Here is a 26654-nt window from a genome sequence, read left to right on the forward strand (position 1 = left end):
CAATAGTTTATAGTATTTGATCGCATAAAATACTATGATGCACGTCCAGAAAAACTACCTAACCGCAGTGGAGGAATGTAAATAAGTACATTTGCACAATGTACAATTTTGTAGGCTACTTCTTCCACCACTGCCCCACACTAATGCAACATAGACCAAGAACATCAACAATTTGTAAAACACTATTCAAATGGGCCATTCTTTAGTAGGGCCTATGACTGTTCTTGACACTAAAAATACATTTTACTGATACTATCCTAGTCCTATTTTCACTGTCACTTTAATGACCTTAAGTATATTTCCACAACGGTTTTATACATTTAGGTTAAGTGCTGTATGTCAAGACTGTGTATTCTCTCTGTGTATTTGAATTCCATATCTCAGATCTTGTGCAGGGATGAATATTGTGCTCTGTGCTGTTAATCCGTGTTAGGATTAGGTAAAGCCCCGGTCACACTGAAACTAGGTTCAAAATACCATGGCAACCGCAAGAATTGGGGGGGGGGAGTGGAAAGTGGAAAGTGTTTTTGTTGTGCTGTATTGAAGGAGGTGCTCGGTTGATTTGCATTCTGCTGGTGATGCTTCTCCTGCTTGTTGGATACACTAATACGCCGTCTATGAGCGCATCACGAGACTGTGGATGGAGGGGTTATATTTAGGCTCCGAGAGAAAATAGCGGCGTTGGGTGATTCCTCTGCATGGTTGCTTGGTTTTGTCAAGGACCTGCTTGTGGAGACTTGCTTCAGGGGAGGAGGAGGAGGGGGCTGGCCGCTGCACAAAAATACCAAAATAGGATAGAGCTGCCTGCGATCGTCCCACAGGAGCTAAATTGAGGTTCATGTGTTTTGGAGAGGAGCGTTCAAAGTGAGTAGACCTACATTGCCGAGGGTCAGCGAACAGCACGGGTTACTCATGCAAATAGGATGAGAGGTAAGCCTATTGTTTCTCTTACTTAGTGTAGCCTTCTGTCCATGAGTTAAATGGTAATAAAGGGGCATGCAGTTAATTATTGATAGAGATGGGACCACGATTTTGCTTTACTTTTCTGTACAGCAGGTTGTGCAACATGACAAATCCTCCTGTATTTCTTCCAGAGACCATGTCACATATGCAAGCTGAAATCTACACACACGACTTCTATGACGGTGACCACCCAGCAGAGGTCCTAGATGCTCTCAGGCATTTCTACGTCGGCGGCCTGTTTACCGACGTGACTCTACAATGTGGCGAGTCCGGACAGGTGTTTCACTGCCACAAGGCGCTACTGTCAGCCCGCAGCTCCTATTTCAAAGTCATGTTCACAGCTGATATGAGGGAGAGGTCGAACCGCGTCATCAAACTGACCGGGGTAGACTGCGGGGTCCTGGGGGCTCTGGTTAACTACGTGTACACAGCTCAGGTGTGCATCACCGAGAGCAATGTGCAGAGCCTGCTGGAGGCTGCGGACCTCCTGCAGTTCATCTCCGTCAAACGAGCGTGTGAGGAGTTTCTCATTCGCCTCCTGGATGTGGACAACTGCCTGGGGATGCAAGCGTTTGCTGAGCTCCACCTGTGTCCCGGTCTGGAGAGGGAGGCCCGCAGGGTGACGCTGAACAGGTTCACGGAGCTCATTCAGCAGGAAGAGTTCCTAGAGCTGGATCATGAGAAGATGAGCTCGATTCTGGCTGCTCAGAACCACCTCACCCTGCAGAAGGATGAAGTGTTGATAGATGCCGTGGCCAGATGGGTAACCCATGACTTAGATAATCGCGTTCACTATGCTGCAGAGTTGCTGCACTCTATCCATCTGGACCTGGATGAGGTTCACTTCAAGGCCACTTTAGATGTGCACAGACAATGCTTGCTGAACAGTGAAGGGGAATTAAAATCTATGATCATTCAGGCTTTAAGGCCCAATGGCAAGAAGGTGTCTGTAAGCAGAAAAATGTCTTCCAGCATGTATGTCATTGGTGGATACTACTGGCACCCTCTTTGTGAAGTTCACATATGGGATCCTGTCAGCAACACCTGGGTGCAAGGAAAAGACATGCCTGGCCATGCAAGAGAAAGCTACAGCGTCAGTATACTTGGAGCAAATATCTATGTGACCGGCGGTTACAGGACAAACACTGTTGAGGCTCTGGACACAGTTTCAATTTATAACTGTGACTATGATGAATGGACTGAGGGTTGTCCCATGAACACAGCTAGATACTACCATTGCTGTGTGGCTTTGCACGGCTGTATTTATGCCATCGGAGGCTACAGAGGAGGAGCTCCAGAGCAAGAGACAGAATTTTATGATCCCTTGAAAAAGAAATGGTTCCCTGTGGCCAAAATGATCCAAGGTATGGAAAATATAAAGTGATGTTTCCCATAAACTGAAGAGGAAGAAGAAAGAGTAGATTCATGTTGAGCAAACAATGTCACTACAGGATCAATTTAATAGCTGTCCTGGAGCTTTTGATCATATCACATTATCTTCATCAGCAGATGGAGTTTGCCTAGATGTCACGCCACTGTAGATGTTCAACGTCCCGTTTTTTCTGAGCCATGTAAAGACTTTGTGCCTATGTTGGCTTAAAAGCTGAATTTCAGTGTTCATTCTCAACCCTCCATCAGATGAAGAAGATCACGTGAATTGATTAAAGGCTCCTGAACAGGTTTTAAATGGAACCTTTGGTGTGATTATTTTCTCAACTGCTGTTTCCAAGGTCAACTTTGAACCTCAATAAATCATTGCTTTTCTGATAAGATATATTTTTAACTGCTGATTACTGATGTTTATGAGTTTAAGGGTTCATTCTCGACTTTGGGAATAACAGTTTAACAAAAAAAATCTTAACCCAAGGTCCACTAACTAGACTTAGGGGCTTTCAGACACATCTTGGGTCTGTCATCAGTATATGGAGTTCAGTTATCATGGAGATGATTGAGTTACCTAGATATAGCTGAAAGCTATAATTAAAAATGAATGCAGGTCATTAATGCAAGTCATTAACATTTATATATGTGAGTGACTGATCAAATGATATGTATAACCTTTGTTTCTTTTGAAGGTGTAGGAAATGCCACTGCCTGTGTAATTGGAGATAAAATCTATGTGACCGGAGGTCACTATGGATACAGAGGAAACTGCACCTATGAAAAAATCCAAGTTTACAGGCCAGATGTCAATGAGTGGAGTATCATAACAATAACTCCCCATCCAGGTATGAGAAAAATGAGAAGAAACAATAAAAAATATGCAGAATACTGTATTTTGATTTGAAATCCTCTGTTTTCAGAGTACGGGCTGTGTTCTGTGTCTCTCCACAACAAGCTGTATTTGGTGGGTGGACAGACGACTGTCGCAGACTGCTACGACATAGAGAGAGACGAATGGAGGCCAGTATCAGTGATGAAGGAGAGGAGGATGGAGTGTGGGGCAGCAGTAATAAATGGTTGTATTTATGTAACAGGGGGATATTCCTACTCAAAAGGGACATATCTGCAGAGCATTGAGAAATATGACCCTCAGCTGGACTCTTGGGAGATTGTGGGGACTCTTCCCAGCCCCACCAGATCACATGGATGTGTTTGTGTTTTCAGTGTTTAGTGTCAAACCCATATCACAAATGTTGTCAGTTTGTGCCAAATGAATCAAATGGTGAACTGGATTCCGTCAGTGTCAGTCAAGTGTTCAAATGTCATTTACACTATAACACAAGATGCAAAGTTAGCCCACGTTTTGCACTGGATAACTGCCTTTAGACAGCTACACATTTGCCAAACTGTGAATATAACAAAGAACAAGCATTTCATTTAAAACTCAGGGGCTTCACACTTACTGGTGATTTTTTGTGTATCTGTTTAAATAGACTGAATGGAACGACTGAAAATTGAAAGATGACCTTATTTGAGTATTATTCAGATGAACTTTACATGTACACAGAAACCACCTCAGACTACTGATGCACTAGAGGGCACTCCTAACAATGTTTTCCTTTTTAAATAGAACTGTACAACCTTACTTGATTTAATAAATCACTAACCTTATGATGTGCTTTCTGCCAGAATTAATCAGTGAGTTCTGTATAAGGTACATTGCACTATATATTTAATCACATCTTATGTAAAGTCACATTGAGATGTAACCTTTAGATGTTACATTTAGGATATAGACAGTCCGCTTTTATATAAAGAGTTTTGGAGTTTATTGATATTGCTTGTAGTGTAATGACAAGGAACATTACTTTGTGCAACTTTCAACGACAAAGCATTTAAACATGCTTTATATCTGTCTTAAAAAGCCATTAAGACGATATATAATAGAAACACAAGGCAATATCAAAAGACATATTGGTATGAACATCGTAACAGAACATCTCAATAAGTTTTTAAAAAAACAACTAAAATATAGAATAAAATAATTAAAATGTATAAAACATGTTACAAATCATATATGACAACATACATGCTTGTTCCGAACTGAATTTAAGTTAGGTGTTTTGTCTAGATAACTGCAATGTGTTTAGAAAAAAGATGGCACTCCATTAGTGAAAACAGCAAAAAGCCACCTCATGTTTGATCATTTTGTTGTTTAATTTGTTTTCATCTAATGGGCTGACAAAAATGCTGATGCATTAGTACTGCAGCAACATCTTTTTTTAAAGGGCACACCAATCATCAACAACATCAACAATATACAATTTCACCTATAAACCTATGAAAAGAAGCACACACACAAATAGATAAAATAAAAACATGCTAAAAACAAACAAAATGAAATACAGTATATCCAGGGTATCGGGTACAAGGTAAATTTCATCATCATATTACAAAAGGGTTGTAAAATGAAATGCAGTATCAGTAAATACATTTTAATTATAAATGAACAAGAAATAAGAACAAATAACTTATATTTGTGGTATTGGTAAAATTAAACAATAGCTAAATCATAAATCACAGCATGTCACTGTCTCACTGCTGTCCTGCAGTTACATCAAGGTAGCTTTTAATTATTGTACAACACATGGTTATACAACAAAATGTTAGTTTGTAGTCCCTTCATGGTACACACATAGAATTAAAAGAGTTAATTATAAGTAAATTTATATTATATTAGAATAGAGTAACATTATGTTGTATGTATGGTTACCATAGGTGGTTAAACAGAATCACAGCGACACCCTGAGGCTTTCATCACACAGATCATCTCATGTCGATACTGTAGCAGCCAATAACAGCAGCTACACTGTTGCAGATCCTGCTGGAGAGACGATCTCTTTTTGGTCCTCGGCGGGCTCTGTAGCACGCAGTTCAACAACGTGCGAGCAGAAAAGTGTGAGGACTTTTGATTTGAACAGCTACATCTGGTGCTAACAGCGACTCAACGTACGTTAACGTTAAGTATAACTTTTCATGGTGATGTGAAATGTGGTTTCTTTTATATTATCTTGCAAATGTTCTGTAGGTTCACGAAAGAACAGAGTAAAAAACGTGAGACATCCGCGTCTAGCACACTTGAACAGTATGCTTTTGCTAGAATGGAGTTAGGCTGAGTGTAAATGACTAATTTAACATTAACGTTACGTACTACAGTGATTTGTGGCTAACTATATGTCACACTGAATAAAACACGTAACGTTACTGTCAGTGTGTGACTCAATAAGCTGTGTGTCTTTGCTTTGGGTGTAAGTTAAGGTTACGGGCACATAGCGTGGCCGGTGCACTGCTGCAGCATGTAAGCTAAGCTATGCTAGCAGGTTAGCCATCAAGCTAGCGGCAGCAGCAGCAGCATGACTCCAGGATACGTGAAAACTGTTTCCTATTTACTTTGTCTTAAACTAGCTTCGTAGATTTAATTTACTGGGTCAAGATAGATAACGTCAAGCAGCTGCTTACTGTTGTTTTAGGTACTTATTATACTTAGCTATTAAACTGCAACAGATTATAAATGGATTAAAGAATAATACACAGTTCACTCCAGCCAGCAGCTGCTGTTTCGGCACATGTCAAGGTAGAGTTCAGATCTCTAAACTGCTATAAAATGCTGATTCACTAAAATCTCAGCAAAAAAAAAAAAGCAATCCTTTTTTGGTATCTGGCCTTGCTGGTAATTTGCAGACATTTTTCAAATATCCTCAATGTAATGAAGGTGAAGGGAATTAGTGGAATGGAAGTTGCTGTGTGCACAATCTGTAAAAACTTATCAAATGTCGAGGTTAGACTGAATAGTCCAGAGAGCCTAGAATGGCCAGTTTTAATGATATTTAACTTATTTTTTAATAAACCTTCAACAAACACTTAAGGAATCCTGCCAGGATTGGGGCAGTGCTCAAAAACCGAGTAATTGATAGAATCAACTAATGCAGATACATTTATGTTTATCATGTATATGAAAGTATTAGGAGGGGAAACTAATATAATTGTAATTTTCCAATCAATGGTCCCGAGGTGGCATCCTCAAATTGCACATTTTGTCCCCAAAATACTCCCATTTTGCAGCGATAACCGTCCGTATGAGAAGCTGGAACCAGAGAATATTTAGCATTTTTGTTTAATATGTAACTGAAATGATTACTTGATTAGCAAACTGTTGTTTTTTTTCTTTAGATATAGTAATTGTTTAATCACATATAGTTAGTATGTTTAAATTTAGAGAACGTTATCGTATTCATCAAAGAGTAATCATTTTGTAATTGTGAGACATATTTTCCCAATTGTTTGGGTTACTGTTTTCTACACAGATTAATCATGGCAGAAAATGAAGAGATGTCTCCACTTGAGATTAAAGTGGCACGACAAATAGAGGTAATTCTGATTTTAAAATTAACAATTGAATTTTGTGAAAGTCAGTTAAATTCAGCGCTAACAATGTTTCTCACTCCCACGTCTAGTACTACTTTGGGGATCACAATCTTCCGAGAGACAAGTTTCTCAAAGAACAACTGCAACTTGATGATGGCTGGGTGACTTTGGAGACGATGCTTAAATTCAACAGGTTTGTTGTACTTCTCTTTGGGTTTTAAGTGCTGTAAAACAATTGCTACTCATATTTTATGCCTGAAATTTGAGCACAGATATCCAGTTAACCTGCTAACACCGGACATTTAGTTGCAGCAAATTAATAAACGAAAGCTGAATGACATGAATTGATCTGACAGACTCTCCTGTCATCTAGAGGTTGTAGCTGTCTTTTGCATGTTGAGATCATGATTGAGACATACATGTGCAGGAGGATCTTAATACGAGGCAGATTAGTCCAGCAAATAACATGGGCTGGATTTATCAGAGCTTGTAGGTAATGTTAGTGTTTACCTGCAATCACACTGCTGCTATTGCATTGCTTGGGTGGATGTCTGCTATTCTCTCCACACCATCATGGAGTCCTATAATAGTTGTATACTAGACTAGTGTAGTAAAGGTGTATTTGTTTTTAAATAATTTTACAGAGGTTGTCACTGACCAAAACATGTGATATCTCACGTCTTATGTCTACAACAGTAACCAAATCATTGTAAATATCTCAAAGGCTGTATCATATGGAATGGGTCGTAGTGTGTTGGTTTTAACAGCTGATGAGGATACTTGCTTTAACAACACGCCTGAATCAGATGCTGAAGCTTCAATAACAAGATGGGGGCAAATATCAAGCAATGTTCACTGAAGAATGGCAAGGTGGAGAATTTTTTTTTTTTTTAGTAGCTGATTTGAAGAGAGCAAAACTGAAGGTTATGTGACTGAGCAAGAAAAGAAAGACAGTGATGACTAATCAGTTTGTGGACCCATTGTATGACTCGTGACATGCAGGACAAGATTAGCACATGCCCTCACCCTGTCTTTTGAAATGCACTCAATACCAGCCAGATTACATTTAGCCACAGCATGTGCACACAAAACAGGCACACCTCTTGCGGAATTTAAGAGGTTTGCATGTAGGGCCGTTAGTCTCAGATATCCTCCTATTGATAACTTGGCAAAATCAAACTGGTTGAAGTCTGTATACTTGGAGTTTTATGTAGACAGAAGTCAGTGTGAGTCAGCACGTTTACTTTATATCAAGCTTAATTACTCGAAAGAGGAGTGCAGTTATAATTCAGTTGCCTGTGTGATTTTTATTTTTTTGGGTTGGGGGGGGGGTCATTTGCCCTTACAAATTGAACCCTGCAGCTGTGAGCAATTCTGGTGACACAACATCTGTAGATACGATGCAGCGTCTCCAGCTTTATATTATGTATACTGCACTGGCGTGAAGAATGCACCTTTTTAGTATCTTACACACGCTCTTACTGCAGTAGGATCTTTGAGTTCAGAGTATTTGTTGAAACGTCTGTATTCTCTTCCCAGACTGAAGTCTTTAACTGAAGAATGCAGCGTCATCGTTGCAGCTCTCCAGAAATCAAAGACTGGCCTCTTAGAACTCAGCGAAGACAAGACTAAAGTCAGGAGGTCTCCAGAAAAACCCTTACCCGAACTGAATGACGAATACAAAGACGCTGTTAAACACAAATCTGTGTACATTGTAAGTTTTTACATTGCTTGCAAACTTCAGAATTCATATTTTAAACCATCTTGAAGAGGTGTTGATTCAACTTTGATACTATGAGTAACAGAAGTTTAAACTGCAGCCACCAAAATAACACAAATCAGCACTTCTCTAAAACGGTTAACAAAAACTGAACATTACAACCTTCATGAAGGATTTACTGTAGAACTGTTAGTCTGCATTACTTTAAGCTATGTATACCTATTAAACTGACAAGTGAGTGTATAATTTTTATATAAAACTATTAACAAGGTGTATTGTCTCCCCTGCAAGTATTTATGCATGTTGTGACACACTGTTTGCTGCTGTTGTTTTCCCACATCTAGAAAGGTTTTCCTCTCGAAACTACCCTTGATGAGATTCAGGAGTGGCTGAATGGTAAAGGTGCCATAGAAAACATTCAGATGAGGAGAAACCTGCAAAGGCAGTTCAAGGTACATTAAGTATACTATAACATGTTCCCCAGTGAATTTGGGTGAAGTGTGTGTTTTTTTTTTTTTTTTTTTTTTTTTTTTAATAACTTCAATTTTAATATTACAGGGATCAGTGTTTATCTGTTTTGACACAGAAGAGTCATCTAAGCAGTTCCTAGAACGTTCAGACATAAAGTCATTCAAGGACAACGAGATGCTTGTGTTATCAAGGTAAGTTGTACTTGTTGCTTCCTGATTTAAGATTTATCTACAGTGGACAAATGGTGTTTTCCATACAAACTTTTGAATTTCACAGTGTACAATAATCATGTCATTGCTGTTCTGTGTTCAGAGAAGACTACCATGCAAAGAAAGCAGAAGAGAGAAAACATCACAAAGCAGAGAATAAAGCAAAAGCTAAACAGTGAGTACACAAGCAATACATTTCTGCCCTTAAAACATACTTTACATTTTGTGAAAGAATTACTGACCCTCTTCCTTCCGAAATATATTATTTAGGGACAAGGAACAACAGCAGAAACACGCAGAAGAGAAAGAAATGGTAAGATGCCCCTAAAGGCTTACAAGCTTACATTTTTTCACTGGGATGGGGTCTCATCACAGTAATAATACTTTCTCATTTGTGTTGCAGGGTCTGCTTTTGGATGAACAAACGGGTTGCTTGTTGAAGTTTTCAGGAGAGCTTGAAGATGTTTCAAGAGAGGACTTCCATGAATTGTTCTCTGGCCATGGAAAGATAAAGTGGGTTGATTTTACAAGAGGAGCCAAAGAGGTAAGTAAACTCTCCACCACTTAAGTCTAATACTCGGGGTAAAGAAGAGATGTAATGTAGTTAACATTATGTATTACTTTCGACAAGGGCACGCTCCTGTTCGATGGGAACGCAAAGGATGCGTTCGATAAGGCCAAAGAAGCAAAGGGAGGGGAATTGAAAATCAAGAACAACAGTGTTACATGGCAGGTGCTTGAAGGGGATGAGGAGAAAGAGGAACTGAAGAAGATAATCGAAGCTCAACAAGAATCGTACAGCAGATCCAAAAGCAGAGGTAAATAATATTGTCAAACAAGCAGTGGATCTAAAAGGATTTGTAAATCTTCAATAAACTATTTTAATATTATCAGTGATTAAGTTACTGTATTTGTGATTTAGTGCTGATAAATTTTATCTGTCTTAAAAGGCGGCAGAGGAAGATCAGGTGGCAGAGGAAGAGGAGGCCGAAGGGGAAGAGGTGGCAGAGACCAAGGCAGAACTCAGTACAAGGGCAAAAAGACGAAATTTGATAGTGATGATGACGACGATGGTAAGTTCAGCATCTTTCATAGCAGTCAAAATGTGGTTTGTTGGTTTGCTTTGATGGATTGATCATATTGAATCTACTGTGTGCTTTCCCTCCAGCACCCGCAGCCCCAGCCCCAAAGAGAGAACTAGAAGACGCTGAAAGTCCTGCAGCAAAGGTTGCCAAAACTGAAAACGGATCTTAGTTACAAGGTCACGCCCAGAATATTTCTTTTTTGAAAACATTTATTATAAACAGTGAAAATACAGAGGCAACTTAAATCCATTCCAGTGAAAGCGTCACGCCTTGGAGAATCTTATGAAGTCCACCTGGATGTCAACCTAGAGAAGAATTTACAAAGCTTGGTGTCAGTTTTCAGCTTTTTAAGTCCCTGTAATATTGTGCCTCTCACATTGTGTACCTACGTTTGTCTTAAGATCTTTGATTTTATCATTCTACATAATTCTGCTCTTTTGACAGTAATTTAATTTCACCAACAATTAGTTGGTTTTGTAAGACCTGTGTGACATCCAGAATCTGCCTGCCATTTGTTTTGTTTTTTTCCCCCCCCTCATGTAGATTTCCTACACAGACTGAAAACATCTGCTCTGCGAAATTTTTAAGTTTGTATATGTGAATAGCAAATAAAACATTTATAAAAATTAAAGATCTGTTTGATTGTGTTGTCAATTACAGCTTATTAATGTGCAGCAAAACATGTATTCCCAGAGACTGTGGTGTGAGTATAATGGCTTACCGACTTCTTTTTGTGGAACTTGTAAGATGCTGGCAAGTCGTACCTTAGTTCTGTAAAGAGTACACTGTCAATATTTGAATATTTTACTTGTACAGAAGATGTACTGTATCATCGTCACCTGCTATTACTTCCATCTTCACTCCCCAGTCATTAGCCTTCTTTTGTATATGCTGTAATCAGATGAGGAATTGCAGATCAAGTCTTCAAACTAGAGATGCAGACACTAACAATTCAAAATAAGTACTTAAGATTTGACCCGTTTCATTTAAAGAAATGTTATAATTACAGATTTTACTATTATGTCCAAATGAGATCATTTGTTCAAACCTCTGTTTAATACCACAGTGCTGTATATGTGACTGGTATGGATACTGAGCTTACCTCTCGTGTTGATGTTTTATGAAGTGAATACACGGCTGTCTTTGCCATTGTTAAAGCGGCCTGTAGGAACTTCATGTCCATGCCTTTAATGAAGAATAAAAACTATGTAACTGGACAAACTGCAGTCAGGTAAAGGGGTACTCTGACAATAAGATAAGTATGTATGTTACAAAGATTCAGCCTGTGAAAACTTGTAAATGTTTCTAGTAGTTTTGGAGAGCTTTCTAATGTTGCCATGATGACTGTTTTTGATGTAAATATGGTTTGTCAAAATCCAACAATTTGATTATGACAGGGAAACTCAAGCTGACATCTGACTTCTATAAAATACAAAAACACCTCAAAACAAAACATGTTCATTGTTTAAACCCAAATTTAACAGATGGTGTGCCACGTTTTGAATGCAAAGTGCTTTAACTCAAAGATTTTTACTTAGTTTAACTCATGCCTATTTGTTGAAAAAAGATTTTATCATAATTGTTAAGAATGTTCTACCTCGGATTTGTTAAGTGATCCATTGTATGGCAAGTGTCATGTTCTGGCCATAAAACCTTTCACCCAGGAGCAAAAATCAGCCTTTCAACTTGAAATAAATGATGACATTTATTGTAATAATTATCGTTATTGAATGATGTGGATTTTTTTAATTGACGTGAATTGTATGCTGAAACAATTTGAAGCTTTTTATTACAATGTCATTTTTGTCTGACAGTTGTTAGGCTACTGCAACAATACATTAACTAAAATATTGTTTGTACTGCAAATACTGATAATAAATAACTTTCCTAATTAATCTACATGGACAGCAAACTAACCGTTATAACCTAATACTATAAAACAAGTGACATGTTAACAAAAATTGTTTATGCAACACCTGATTTCGCAGCATTACTAAAACGTTTCTAACCATCAACCATGTTGTCCACTATTTTTGTACAAGTATATCTACAACTCACCATTGCGACTTCAGGGGGGTGTTCACATAAATTTTCACAGTTGGGAAATCATTTCTAATTATTCCCATGAATGCACAGTATTTATCACACAGATGCTATTGGGTGCATTATGGGGATTGTAGGATCCAGTGTGTTTGTATCTTGACCCATACAACAGGATTGAAAGCCAAGAAATCCTGGCCTCTGTTGGATTATTTTTTATAGATCTATCTTTTGTAAGTCTCCCAACTTAGTATTATCACGAAACTATATCACTGAAGTGGCCCTTTAAACTGTGTACTCACCTTGGTTGTGTTTTGTCCCAAATGGTGGATTCATTATTACAGTGTCAAACTTCTTGGCATATGCCTCTGCCCCCCACGAGCACAGGTCACACTGAACCAGATCCACGTTAGAAATCTCAAATTCCTCTGCATTTCTCCTGAATATGTCCAGTGCGTCGTTGTCAATGTCGAAGCCAACGCACAAACTGAAGAGGAGAGAGAAGGGCATGAGGAATGAAGCCGATTTAAAAGTACGACTGTTATCCGAAATGCATTGACGTAATTGAAAGCAATGTAATTAAGATGGTCAGATGCTCTCACCCTGCATCAAGCACCGCAGCCCCAATACTGAGGACACCACAGCCACATCCCAGATCAGCCACTAGTTTACCCTCAATGTCATCAAACGTGCTTTGGATGGTATAAAGCATGCGTGCTGCAGGGGACAAAAAGTTAATGAGAACTATCATCAAATCAACCAACTCTCCTACGGCCACACATTCTCACCTTACCTGCAATATGAGGACTGGTTGGATACTGCTCAAGAAGGATCTTTGGCTCTTCAAATGTGTCCACTTGCTGTAAACAACTCTCTAACTCTTTTAGTTTCATCACTACTGATTGTGATGCCCCAGACCTGTGTCCGCTGTGCTACAACTCCGATACGTATTTTCAATATATTCTTTACCTAAACTCGCTGTGAGTGTATATTTTTGATCTTGGCTGTAGACGACTTCCGCAAGAGGGAGCGCATCAACCACAACAGTCCGACTTCGACCCAGGGACGCGTGAGAGTAGTTCTTCCCTCCATTTTTTTTGTTTCATTAAATGCATTTATTGTGTGCAAAGTTTCAAACAGGCATCTTAGAATATGACTTACAATATAGCTGATAACGTGGCTGCCAAAATAAATAAAAAGCTAAGTAAAATTAATAAGTTTAAATTCTAATGTACCATAATTAATAAAAGGGATATTAAGGTTATGTACAACAAGAAATAAAGTGTAACAAATGAGATTATTTAATTCGATAATTTAATTGATAATTGACCTACTAAATGTTATAAACATTTGTGCTATGGTCCTCTGCACGGCTGGGTGTTGCAAAGAAAAAAAAGTTTTATCTTTATCAGTCTTATGATAGAGGGTCAGTTTCGTTACCTAGAAACAAGAAAACAAAACAGAAGTAAACGGTATAACTTGAGCTGCCATATCAAATACTTACACAAGGCATAATTGGATTAAATACTTAAATTAGATTTTCACTGCACACTGGGTGTAAATTACATTAGCAAATCCGTCAGCCGACAAACGACGTAACGGGTCGTATCGCGAGAAAGAACGAGAACATGGAAACAAGACAACAAAAATAAATTTGTGGACAACAAGCCAGAGTGCATGATGGCGGCGTCGCTGCTGCGCCGGGACAAGAAAGCCACTGCCACCCACTTGAAGGCAGACTTAAATCGGACTGACAATAGCTCCGGGGTCCGACAACTACAGGAGCTGCTCGACGCTGTACTGAATCCTGAAATATCAGCGGCGGACACGGAGGCTCTTGACTGGTGTAAATGTCTAATTGCAGGAGGCGAAGGTTTCGAGGAGTTCTGCAAAACGGTCCGGTCCTATGACAACGCGACTCTGTGCGGCTTGGTCTGGACGGCTAATTTCGTGGCATATCGATGCCGGACCTGTGGCATCTCCCCGTGCATGTCACTGTGTGCTGAGTGTTTTAATAACGGAGACCACACGGGCCATGATTTCAACATGTTCCGGAGCCAGGCTGGTGGGGCCTGTGACTGTGGAGACAGTAATGTCATGCGAGAGAGTGGGTAAGTCCAAGCTAGCTGCTCTAGCTAAGCTGGCTATGCTAACTTACGGGTTATCCAGTCTTGTTTTGACAGGTCTTGGTGGGAAGTTAACGCAATTTTTCTGATCTGCGTAGTTGGTTTCAGCTTCCAGTAATTCTAATAAGATATGCTTACGAATAACTGACAGTAATAAACTGTTTTGAATATTGCAATGCTCCTGTCATTTATTAATAGGAAGCAAGCAGTTCTGCTCAGAGGATTAGCCAGCCCTGCTAACCATAACAACAATTCTCATACCAGCAGCCGTAGCTGGAGGTTTTTTATGTATTTATGTTTTATCAATATGACTGCTTAGATATAGCAAGGGAGCTAGATTATCATTAGTAAGCTTTGCATCTTTTACTAGTGTAAATGCTTTAGCCTGAATTACAGTTAACTTAAGTGATAGTTATTGTATGACTGAGTCAAAACGTTTTGATTTTGTCTTGAGTAACAAAATATTGTGATATCAGATTTTGTCAGTGTCAAGTAACTTTATTAGCTGCACAGAGCACGATAGTGGCCTGCTCAACAGTTTTGTTGCTTTTATATGGAGTGCATTTACTGCCGATCTGACCATCTAAGGGAACACACACACGTGAGAATATGAGCAGTTTTATAGTGACTAGTAGTTTGTGCGTTTCTATTCACACTGTGTGTATGGACAGAGATAAAACAAATCTCACAAAATCCCAACTATCTGTAACCTCAACCCACCCTAATGTTTAGCTTTTAATCTTGATGCAATCACAAGTATTATATCAATAGAAGCAAACAAAAATTAACAATGAAACTATACTTAAACACAACCTTTCAATTTGGCAGGACCATTATAAAGCTTTCTTCCCAAATTGCACTCAGTTTCTGGTATCCCCTAAGGTGCAACCTCCAACATAAACATTAGTTTTTCTTTCTTCCTGACAGGTTTTGCAGACGGCATCGGTTGAGAACAGGGGAGAATATCCCATCAATACCTCGAGACCTTCTCTTGATGTCCGAGATGGTTCTTCCTCGCTTTATCCTGTGCATCATACAGTATCTGAGAGATGGCTATATTGAGCCAGGTGAAAACACTCCCGACAACCACGTCTTCACTTTACAAAGATGTGAGATAATATAGTTGACCCACTTAAACAAAAGTTGAAACATTCTTTAAATGTGGCTGTGTCCTTCAGAACCCACATATCAAGAGCATTCCATATTCTCCCATTTACTTTGATTTTGACATTGTATATTTGATGTGGGTCTCCTGTTGCATATCAAATTATAACAGGATCTGCTTTGCAAACCGGTGTTATACAACTGTTTACATCCAAAATTACATTCACACTTCACTGAGTATGATAGCTTGTATCTCTTATCTTGCTTTACCAGACACCTCAAGCGAGAGAGATCTACAGAAAGTCCTGCAGCAGCTGGACCCTCAGATCTCCTTCCTGGAGGAGCTCACGAAAATGGGAGGAGCAATGAGGACTGTACTGACAAAAATCTTGACCAATCAGCAAACATTCAAGGAGTTGAGCATGGGTAAATATCTACACTAGAGTTTCCAATAAAGGCTGATAAAGATTAAGCACTGCCTTACCACAGAATGTTAGTGGTTTCATTCTTGGTTTAGATAAATTTATTGATGTAATTCTGTTGTTCTTTATTGTCATCTACTGCCAATGCTTTCAAATAGTTCTCATGAGTAAGAGCCAAATTCAGCTTGATTTATTTAAGCACCCTATGGACATTTTCAAAACTTGAAATGAAAAGAGAAATGCATATACTAAAATGTATAACTTTCACTTTTGAAATGGAAAGAGGAAAACATTTTTGTCTGCATTTTAATCTAAGCTATGCATTCTGTAGCAGAATACCTAATCCAGATCTCCTTTACTTCAAATACTGCACATTTGCTTGTGATTAAAGTTTTCTTAATCTTGAGTTGTTGTCATGACAATAACTATTGCATTTTCTTTTTTCCGTCTTTGTTACAGGCCAAGAGGAGAATTTGTATGCTAAAAAGAACTATGACAAGTATTTGTCAGCCTTGAAGAATTCAGGTCTGGTGCCTGTGGAGGAGAAAGCACAAGGTGCTACTGCTGATGTCACTGTTGGTGCTGAAGGAGGCGCAGGAGCAATGGTCGTATTGGGTAAGATAACTATACACATTATATGAAGCATATTTTCATTAATTATTTCATTGAGAATGACTTTAAAACTATGATCATGTGCATGCATTTTCTGGTGGTCTAAGCCCTGCAGGTGACAGAAAGTTATTGTTAGGACTTTTCTTTTGCAGCAAGCAATCAGAGAGTGAACTTAATCCTATTATGCTAAATGCTAAATAAATCAAAAAAGCAATACAATGATTGACTTTGAAGTGTACAAATTTCACCTTTATTCCTGTGAACTTACAGTTTTCACTTTTTACACACAATTACCTGAACTCCGTTTATATCATATCTATTCTAGATATGGTAAACCGACTGTACTTGTATAGGTACTTCCAACCACTGAGCACTTTACATGTCACATTCACCCCATTTATACTTATGGCAGAGGGTACCATGCAAGGTGCCAATGATCAGAAAATTATTCATCAATAATCATTCACAAACACTCTCACAATGATGGCAGAGCCTTCTGAACCAATTTTGGGTTCAGTATCTTGCCTTTCACACTTCTGATTAGTGGGCGACTCGCTCAACCTCCAAGCCACAGCAGCCCTATAATGTTCAGGTGTGATGTCAGAAGGTTCAGATAAACATAAATTTTATCTCCAGACAGCACAGACCTCGGTATATATATCTAAAGAAGTTGAACTTTGCATACATGACTTTGAAGGACCTAGAAATTGTGTCACATCCTATTTTAACCATTTTGACTACCACTATTTGGACAAATAGTCGGTTAAGCAAACTAGCTCGGGCATCTGCCTGTGTTTGTCCAGTGCCTTAAGATTCTGCTAATGGCTACTTATGGCTAAATGTTTTTTGCAGGATCCAGTGCACCAGGGAGCCCAGATGAGTCTAATAAAGAGGTATGTGCCTGCATCACACATCAACATAATAAACATTTTAACTATTTTCAATTTAAGTTTAGTTCTCGGCCCATTTTTAATTAATATATTAATTTTGTCTAGTAAATGTTAAAGAAACATCACTAGTGACCAGGGCCTACATAAATGTCTTTAAATCATCCAAAAATCCAGAGAAAATCTGTTTATTTTAGGGATTTTTTACTTGATTCTTATCTATAATTACATGATTAATCAATTAACAAAATGGTTAGGGATTTTTTTTCACTCAACATTTCAGCTTAATCGTTTGACTACAGTCACTGGTAAACATTTTGTCGACCTGAAATTTGTGTTGTTTTTTTTTCTCTCAGGAGGACCAAGATGCTGGGCAGTCTGTTGGGCAGAGGAAGAGGGTTAAGCTGAGCAGCAGTACCAAAGGTAAATGTAAAGAAAAGGCAATGCATGGGTTTATGTTACATGAACCACCCATCTTATTATGTGCCTTTTCTGTCCTCAGACCCGTGTATTATTGAATCTCTGAAGCATAAGTGCTTTCTGGAGGAGTTGCTGTTTTGGACGATAAAATATGAGTTTCCTCAGAAGATGGTCACCTTCTTACTAAACATGTTGCCAGATCAAGATTACAAGGTATACAGAATACTCTCACTTTTAGATTAGGGTTGGACAATAATTATCCCAATATAATATTTTAAATAACAATATAACAAATCTTCAATAAATATTCAATAAATGTTTGATTTTATTCACTTGAATCATACACGAATTAGGGCTTAATTTTTTTTTATATAATTTTTATTTTGTTGAGGAAAAAGGACTGAAAAAAGCTTTTATGTGATTTTACTCATTTTGTCATTATTGTTTTGAATTTTCTACCTCAGATTTCTGAAGTGATCAACTGTTTGGAATCAAGTGTATACCATTTTAAAAAAAAAAAAAAAAAAAAAAAAAATGATATGTTTTTTTTCGGGCCAATCCCGATTTTGATTATTAGTAACCAATTAGACCGATGACCGATATTTGGAACCAATATACATTTGCTGTAAAATTTTTAATCTTGGTGTCAAAATGTAGAATAACAGAAACTCCAACACAAAACTTTGTTAAAAATAACAAGATTTAGTTCATTATCATGTTTAATCTTTATAAATAGGAAATTAAATGAATTAGAGATCCATCCCAGATATGGACTTGTTAACTATGAGTGATAAATTATCATAAACCTTGTCTTTACCTGCTGCCACTCCTATTGTATTTATTTTATATTGTTAGGATTTTAGAGATACATTTATTCATTGTATTGAATTTATTTGTTCGGTTCTTTATCTGTACTCTTGTTTTTTTTCATTACTAAATAATTTCCTTAAATGTTATTTAAAAAAGAATAAATTCAGAACAGTAATCAAATTTAAATAACTAACTGTTTTCAGAGCAGCAACAAAAGTAAAGTTTACAGCAGCAAAGTCACTTTATAAAATCAGTATCTCATTGGAAAACAAATGGAACAGGTAAAATAAACTATATTCCTGACATGAAAATACTGAAGTGAAGTTTAAACTCGAAAGAAATAATGATTTGATACTTGTCGTAATAATCATGGATATTCAAAGATATGAAACTTTTTATCGTGATAACATTTTTGGCCATATCGTCCAGCCCTATTTTAGATGCATGTCTGGTCTTTTGTTTTAATGTCATTTCTTTGTCATGGCACAGACTCTTTGCCGAGTTTTGAAAGCAAATGGAATCCTCCTTAAAAGCGACAGCATCTTAACAGTAAGCCTCAATTGTGTTATGGTGCTTTTCTCTTCCTGTCTGGCAGATCACTTTTACGAAAACATTTGTTCAGCATTATGCATTCATCATGAAAACACTGATGAAAAGCCACGAGTCAGATACCATGTCCAACCGCATTGTACATATTAGTGTGCAGCTGTTCAGCAATGAGGAGCTGGCTCGTCACGTGACAGAGGAGTGTCAGCTGCTGGACATCATGGTCACTGTCCTCCTCTACATGATGGAGAGTTGCCTTATTAAAAGTGAACTTCAGGGTAAGTGTGTCGGATTTCTAATTATTTTAATTTAACACAACTCATCACACCTCAAATAGTTTCTGTAAAGTTGTCTGAAGTGATACTCAGTTTGGATCCCCCTACCACATGTGAACAGCAGAAGGTTTTGTGACTAGGTTTTTTTAGAAGGGTTCTGTACCCTTTTTTATGTAAGGGTATTAATATCGCTGGCTGATCATTAACTTCTTTGGCAGTATGTAAGGTGATACTGATGCTCTACCAAACTGAAGTTCAGGTTCAAAGATTAAGCTTTAAAGTCATAACTCAAAATGTCAAATTGTATACACCTACTCGAAAGATCCAGTGTCATGGTTACGTCATACCAGGAGGCACTGTCTCAATTTTAGTAGTACAGAAATGGGTATGTGAAGGCTGTGAAATGTTTTAAGAAGGAAAAACTGGAGTGCTTTCAAAAGAGCAATATACAGCTGTTAATTTCGCTTTGTATTTTTAATCATTCTTCGTGCAGGAAAAACATGCACAGATGTTTCATCCCTCTGGCCCTTCTCATTGGGCAGGCTCTGAGTGAAATAAGCTTGAATTCTCTTGTGTTGTCTTTCTCGACATTTTCTGTTCTGATGTGTTTTGTTTGAGTAACTAAATACAGAGTGAGACAAAATGCCATCAACTTTATGTCCATGTGTTTCTTTGTGTCATGTTTTTTCCTTTTTTAGATGAAGAGAACAGTCGCCATGTTGTGGTGAACTGCAGTGAGGCTCTGTTAAAGAACAATACCTACTGGCCATTAGTTAGTGACTTTATTAACATCCTCTCACACCAAAGTGTAGCGAAAAAGTTCCTAGAGGACCATTCATTGTTGATGCTATGGATGAGCTTTGTGTCATTTTTCCAAGGTAAGTCATAGCTTCACAGGTAAATGGTAAATCACCTGCACATGTACTGTGCTGTTTAAAATTATTTTACCTGAGCATAACAAAGTACTTCACTGTGCCTCCCATTTACATATCTACACACTGATTGAGGCAGAGGTTGGGGTTCAGATTTTTCAATAATTTACCTTTTTGATAAAATAAAATAATAATTACTGTTTATTTGTCAGAGACAATGCACAAGAGACGCATTGTAACAGTTTACAATAACTTGGACAAATGTGTTGCACATTGGGTTCCTAGCTGAAACTAATTTGCAACCCCTGTCCCTGGACAGAGCTGTGACAAATACTCATGAAACAGGTGTTGCTTTTGGATCCCATAGCATCCTTTGGGCATGCATATTATTTACCCTGTTGTTTGTTTGTCATTGATTAATGCTTGCTTTCTTGTACCCCTTTATTCAAGTATGGCAGTGTAGTGCCACGATAATGCTGCACTCATTTGTGACTCCATGAGGTCAAACACAATGCTTGATTAAAAGGATTGCTCCTGCTTGTGCTTTTCATTTAGACCTTTATATAGCAATACTATGCTTAGTTAGTCAGAGGCAGACCTCATCTGTCTTCTACTAATAAGCCTCGTAGAAAAACGTGAGTTGTGGGGTGTATGACTCTTTGTCGCTGAATTAGAATTATGCTTAGTGCTGCTCACTTGCCATGTGTGCTCCACCACGACCCTAAAAATAACACTCACCCTTGCAGTGGGCTTGAGTATCCTCTTGCTGGCGTTATGTGCACAGTGTCACTATTACATTGTATGCATGTCTGCTGCATTGCTCTTTAAATTCTGGTGTACAAAAATATATTTAGGGGTAAAGAGGTTTACACTGAATTTTCAAAACACAAGGTCTGCTCTTTATAATTTATTGTTTGATTGCTTATATGAGCATCAAAAAGCCATGGAACATGTGGTGACTGTCTAACCCTTTAAACCATTTCCTGACATCATAGGCATGAACCTGAATAAGCGGGAGTTGAATGAACATGTGGAATTTGAGTCCCAGACGTACTATGCAGCGTTTGCAGCAGAGCTCGAGGCCTGTGCACAACCAATGTGGGGTCTCCTAACACACTGCAAAGTCAAAGTAAGCCCTGTCAGACTGCCCTCACAAACGTCTCCTGTGTGCATTTGTGGTGATCTTGAACGATTAATGGAACATGCGTCTTGGGTATCCTATGCCGCATGCATGAACTGTATAACCCTATATGACTTTTAATATTTTAATTTGCCTGTTAACAGGAGACACAGGAATATACTAAAACTGTGGTACGCTACTGCTTAGAGACCCTGCAGATCTGGTTTGATGCCATTGGCTTCGTTGATGAGGTAAATTTAAAAGCAAAACCACTGAATTTACAAGCAAGCTTTCTCTTCCCCTGTTTCTCATGGCTCTCGTATCTCTTACAGCCTGCTCCAAATCAAGTGACATTTCATCTGCCACTGCACCGCTACTATGCCATGTTCCTCAGTAAGGTGTGTCAAAGAATCTCATCTTTTAAGACATGATGTAGCACATTTGTATGTGTTTTTAAAGTTAATTGTTTGGTTTAAAATTTTCAGGCTGTAAAGTGCCAAGGCCTGGACCTGGACAGCCTCCTGCCTGACCAAGAGATGCTGATGAAGATCATGGTGCATCCACTCCAGATCCAGGTATTACACTAGAGGCCTATAAGAAATGTGTGGTTTGTATTTATGTATACATCTCCACCAGGTCACATGTAGCCACATGTTAACCAAAACATTGCAATGTATGGCTGCAGGCATGCCTGTCAGAGATCCACAGCAACATGTGGGTCAGGAATGGTCTCCAGATAAAGGGACAGGCTATGACCTACGTGCAGTCACACTTCTGCAACTCCATGATTGACCCAGACATCTATCTGCTCCAGGTTTGAATTGCTGTATTAGAGACAGTGCTCACTGGCATTTACTGTAGGTGTTTTAAGGATAATCCTTACTTTGTTTCTATTTATTTTGAATTTCTTTGTATATTCATTAATTTTACAGGTTTGTGCATCAAGACTAGATCCTGACTACTTTATCTCAAGTGTTTTTGAGAGGTGAGCTCTTAACTCCTATATAAGCTTTCATATACATTTTAATTAAACACAGATTATTAGCATTTTATGCACTGTCTCCTCTTACACAGGTTCAAAGTGGTTGACCTGTTGACCATGGCATCTCAGCATCAGAACGCTGTGTTAGACTCTGAGCAGGAGCGACCGATGCTTGAAGGAGCACTGACCTTCCTGGTAATATTGACGAGCCTTCGCACTCATTTGGGTAAGTGGTACAACAGAGGATGAACACAGTTTACAAGGAGTAATAAAAAAAAAAATAAAAAAAATAGCTTACAATATAAGAAAATATTCCTACAGTAAATTTATTCCATAAAGCTAATAATGCTGTCTGAGGTGTTGATACACATTAGTGTACAGATTCTTGTACTATTTACAATCAGCCAGTGAAAGAAACGCCACTCCAGATAATTATGTTTGAGAAGATAGAGGACTGTGTCTTTGTGCTGTTTGTAAAAAGACAAATTGAGTGGTGAGTCTCCCTCTTGATACACTGCCCCGCTGATCACGTCACTACCACTAGCGAGTTAACTACACAGAACAAAATTATAAAACGCAACACTTTTGGTTTTGCCCCATTCCTCATTGGCTGAACTCAAATATCTAAGACTTTCTCTATGTACACAAAAGGCGATTGTGATGGTCGTTGGAATCTTCCAGTTAAACTGTAAAGCACATATTATCATAGGCTTTTTTAACAGAAGACATTTTGACATGTCGTAGATGGCTGAATTACATTTACACACCTTTAAAGTGATAAAGGATTTATTATTATAGTATTTAGTTATTTATTATTATTTTTTTTGTTCATGATGGAGATGAACAGGCTCTCTGAATCCTGTCCAAAATTCCTGCCGCTACAGTTCCACACACTGACACTCCCCTCCATGGATATTACACAAAACACTATACCTCTGCTAATTGGTATTTAATGTAGGGCTATAATCTTTGCCGGCTTGTCTTTACTTTTTCTTTTTGTATTATTCTTTACACTTGTTAAATCACTTTGTAACTTGTTTTTGAAAAGTGCTCTACAAATAAGGATTATTATTATTATTATTATTATTATTATTATTATTTACGTTCAACTTCTCACTCTCACTAACAGGGATGACAGATGACGAGATCCTTCGGGCTGAGATGGTCTCACAGTTGTGTATGAATGACCGTACACACAGCGCGCTGTTAGACCTTGTATCCTTCATTACTATATACGTTGTACATAGTAAAAGTTAATAAGCAAATATATTCATTCATCTACGACAGTCTTTTTCCTTAAGAGTGTTTTTCTAGATTCCTGAGAATCCAAACCCAAAGAGTGGCATTGTACCAGGGAGTTGTAGCTTTGAGGAGATGCTCTCTGCTGTGGCTGACTTCAAAGCACCGGTGTTTGAGCCCGGAGGCTCCATGCAGCAGGGCATGTACACACCTAAAGGTAGGACGTTTGTGGTGAAACAGAAGAAATGAATTACATACGGACCATTGTAACAAATAACCTGTTAACGTTTTTTGAAAAGTGCAGTGGGGGGGTTATTTGGTTTAAACTTAAAAACCAAAACAATGTGTTGGCGGTCAGTTGTTAATACTAGTTATTAGGGCCACAGGACTCGGACAAAGTTTAAAGAGATGCTGAATGCCTTGCAGTTGGTTGAGGCATGCTCACAGTGGGCACATGTCTGACTGCTGCCCTCTACAGTCCAACAGCAGTGGTAGCAGTAGCAAGGACTACTGTGTGTAGCGAATTGAGCATTTCAAATTATGTCTGCAAATAATAATTAAAAGACAATTGGTACGTGAGTGGGCTGTTTCTGCTTGAATTAAAAACATAAAAATGCCGTTAACTTTATGTCTGTGTGCTTGAACATAAAACATTTATTTTCCAAACATCTGTAGTATTTTATTTACTCATTCGTGGCCTAAAATCTACCACAAATAATTGATGAATCCAACAAAAGTTTGTGCCTAGGAATAATTAAATGTTTGTGTACAAAAGTTGACATTGCTCTCCAGTAAGAAGAGCAATGTGTTTTTATATCCTAGTGTATACAACATTTTCCACAGATCATAATCGTTATTCTAAAGTAGTCCTTGGTGTATTGCTCATATTAGGTTTGTTGTATTGGCATAGTATGGCACATTATGAAATGCTCAATGCCTTCCTGTGTAATTGATAGCTTTCACAACCCACAGAGAGAATACATTTAATGTAATGTATATCAGACCACTCTGTTCTAATTTGTGGGTAGAAATGAGCAAAAATTATGAGTTCGATACCTGAATAAGCTGAAAGTCTTGAGCATTAGAACTGTCATTAGTCCTCTGCTGACCACTTGGGGGCAGGCTTACACCACCTAAATAGAGAAGGTGAAAACAGGATGAAAGTGAGTCAATGTCACTTTGTACCAGAGGTTACAAAACATTTCTGTCCCTTTTCTTATCTAGCCGAGGTGTGGGAAAAGGAGTTTGACCCCATCATGGTCGTTCTAAGAACAGTCTATCGGCGTGACGTCCAGTCAGCAATGGACAGATACTCAGCGTTGTAAGTTAACAGTGTTGCCTTCATTTCCTCCAGTAAATTTGTTTATATCATTTAGGTATTTAATTAACAGTTATTTTCATTAAAACATTTCTATCATTTTATTTCACATATTGGTCTTGTGTTTTGCTTGACAGTACCTGTCCTTTTGGGAGTATTCATGTTCAGTCATACCTGACAAAACCGACCATCATGCTCTGTTCAGTGTCGTAGGGTCACCTCTCTCACTTGCTCATGAAGGGAAATGATAAGAGAGGTTAGGTCTACCGGGCGCTCAACTTGGTTCCAATTACATAGCTGTCCAGAAAAATCTATATTTCAGTCTAAATTGTAAAAGAAATTAGGAAATCTTTCTTTGTTGTTTTGTGCTACGGACATCTCCCAAACCAAACCTGTAATTTTCTTGAATGTCGCTGGAATGTGTGAAGATGCTAATTATAAAAAATAGCTCCCTCACTGAAAGCTTTTGTGTTTAGAAATAGTAGTTGGCAAGATAAACTGTTTACACTTGGATTTTATGCCTTTTTTGATAAAGCTGTAATTGAAAGTATGGCTAGATCACTGATAAACTGACCCATTGTACTTCTCACACACACACACACACTATACTTCTAGGCTAGTTTTGGTAGTTTAAACCAGATTGAAACTGAGGCATATTTCTCCTTGAAACATATTGAAGCTGCCATTGCCACCTTCATAGTCTGATACAGCCTCATGTTGCTCATTCACACTGTTTGAATATGATGGATTGCCTGTCAGGGTGCCCTGGCTTTATATAACAAAAAAATCATCACTAATAGAGTGAGCGAATGTGCTGCCCATCGGCTCTTCTGTTGCATAGACTAAAACCTCCTTGTGCGGTGAATGACTCTGAACAATGTAAGATGTCACCTCATCAAACTATTAAAGCCGCATTTCGCCCAAAAGTACCGGGGACTTTTTAGTCCTCGGATCTCTTTTCAAGGAACTAAAAGGTTCCTTCAACCCATTGTTGTGTGCGTTTCCACTGTGGTCTAAAAACCTGCAAAGATCAGGCATATTAACCAGGTGACGAATGTTATTACTGACGTACACCATACAAAGCGACAGACAGGCATCATTAGGTCTATTTAGTAACGTCACCATGAGCAAAATTTCTAAATGAACATCAGATTTGATTGGAATATAATGAATATCAATAGGCTATGCTTGATCATTAAAAACAGCTTTATTGTGTGGAAGTAGGCTATAATAAAGATACTTTGTTACAAATTTAGTAACAAACTGGATAAAGCCATCAAGTTCATAAAATAACTCCAGCACAGAGAAAGAAACACAAACATAAAATCGCGACAGTTTGGAAGGTTATTAAAACATCTCCAGCCGACAAAAGCTGCAAAATAGCTGGCAGCACTCATGTCTGTATCCACCTGATCATCAGAGGAGCGTGACTCTTAATGAGCTTTATTACCTGCTGTAGTCAGCTGTTCCACTTGTTTTAGAGAGGAGGAGACTGACTTTGGCTCCATGCAGAAACTTCCTGACTTAGGAAAACTTAAAACAACAACTTCGGACCCAGTATTTAGCATAGCTCTATCAGCTGTTAGAACAGACCGCTGCATGCTTGCTGCTGTTTCCGTGCAATA

At 38.3% G+C, this 26654-nt stretch overlaps 4 protein-coding genes across 8 annotated transcripts in view; 3 read left to right on the forward strand and 1 right to left on the reverse strand.

The window, feature by feature from the left end:
• The first annotated feature begins 515 nt into the window (after nt 1-515).
• Nucleotides 516-4017, forward strand: klhl23 (kelch-like family member 23). 3 transcript variants are annotated; one of them, XM_046054016.1, is made up of 5 exons: nt 516-930; nt 1054-2327; nt 3039-3191; nt 3267-3366; nt 3441-4017. In XM_046054016.1, the coding sequence occupies exons 2-5, from the start codon at nt 1067-1069 to the stop codon at nt 3481-3483; spliced, it is 1557 nt and encodes a 518-aa protein (XP_045909972.1). In that variant the 5' UTR covers nt 516-930; nt 1054-1066; the 3' UTR covers nt 3484-4017. The 3 variants fall into 3 exon arrangements, with proteins under 3 accessions (XP_045909972.1, XP_045909971.1, XP_045909973.1); XM_046054015.1 differs by having other exon boundaries at nt 3267-4017; XM_046054017.1 differs by having other exon boundaries at nt 918-930; nt 1095-2327; nt 3267-4017.
• Nucleotides 4018-5197: 1180 nt separating this feature from the next.
• On the forward strand, nt 5198-10887 carry ssb (small RNA binding exonuclease protection factor La). Its single transcript, XM_046054384.1, has 12 exons — nt 5198-5355; nt 6711-6774; nt 6861-6964; nt 8311-8485; nt 8836-8943; nt 9050-9153; nt 9275-9346; nt 9442-9484; nt 9575-9715; nt 9803-9989; nt 10122-10244; nt 10340-10887. Exons 2-12 carry the CDS (start codon nt 6718-6720, stop codon nt 10423-10425), a joined length of 1200 nt encoding a protein of 399 aa, XP_045910340.1. The 5' UTR covers nt 5198-5355; nt 6711-6717; the 3' UTR covers nt 10426-10887.
• mettl5 (methyltransferase 5, N6-adenosine) lies at nt 10448-13574 on the reverse strand. 2 transcript variants are annotated; one of them, XM_046054386.1, is made up of 7 exons: nt 13090-13574; nt 12899-13013; nt 12599-12783; nt 11359-11441; nt 11100-11147; nt 10978-11027; nt 10448-10561 (listed from the first exon to the last, which is right to left on the reverse strand). In XM_046054386.1, exons 1-6 carry the CDS (start codon nt 13187-13189, stop codon nt 11022-11024), a joined length of 537 nt encoding a protein of 178 aa, XP_045910342.1. In that variant the 5' UTR covers nt 13190-13574; the 3' UTR covers nt 10448-10561; nt 10978-11021. The 2 variants fall into 2 exon arrangements, with proteins under 2 accessions (XP_045910342.1, XP_045910341.1); XM_046054385.1 differs by having other exon boundaries at nt 11096-11147; nt 13090-13571.
• A 215-nt stretch (nt 13575-13789) lies between these two features.
• The window catches only part of ubr3 (ubiquitin protein ligase E3 component n-recognin 3), a 66729-nt gene continuing 53864 nt past the window's right edge, over nt 13790-26654 (forward strand). Inside the window, exons 1-19 of one of the 2 annotated variants that reach the window (XM_046054381.1) lie at nt 13790-14407; nt 15350-15531; nt 15800-15952; nt 16408-16563; nt 17413-17453; nt 17804-17870; nt 17950-18080; nt 19273-19501; nt 20197-20376; nt 21366-21499; nt 21655-21741; nt 21823-21888; nt 21976-22065; nt 22176-22304; nt 22423-22475; nt 22565-22698; nt 23602-23687; nt 23787-23928; nt 24936-25032. In XM_046054381.1, coding sequence (XP_045910337.1) covers nt 13974-14407; nt 15350-15531; nt 15800-15952; nt 16408-16563; nt 17413-17453; nt 17804-17870; nt 17950-18080; nt 19273-19501; nt 20197-20376; nt 21366-21499; nt 21655-21741; nt 21823-21888; nt 21976-22065; nt 22176-22304; nt 22423-22475; nt 22565-22698; nt 23602-23687; nt 23787-23928; nt 24936-25032 — 2591 coding nt within the window. In that variant the 5' untranslated portion in view covers nt 13790-13973. The remainder of the gene's footprint in view (nt 14408-15349; nt 15532-15799; nt 15953-16407; nt 16564-17412; nt 17454-17803; nt 17871-17949; nt 18081-19272; nt 19502-20196; nt 20377-21365; nt 21500-21654; nt 21742-21822; nt 21889-21975; nt 22066-22175; nt 22305-22422; nt 22476-22564; nt 22699-23601; nt 23688-23786; nt 23929-24935; nt 25033-26654) is intronic. The other variant, XM_046054382.1, reaches the window with a different exon arrangement.

This window comes from Micropterus dolomieu, linkage group LG07, assembly GCF_021292245.1.
Source record: "Micropterus dolomieu isolate WLL.071019.BEF.003 ecotype Adirondacks linkage group LG07, ASM2129224v1, whole genome shotgun sequence".
Lineage (NCBI taxonomy): Eukaryota > Metazoa > Chordata > Actinopteri > Centrarchiformes > Centrarchidae > Micropterus > Micropterus dolomieu.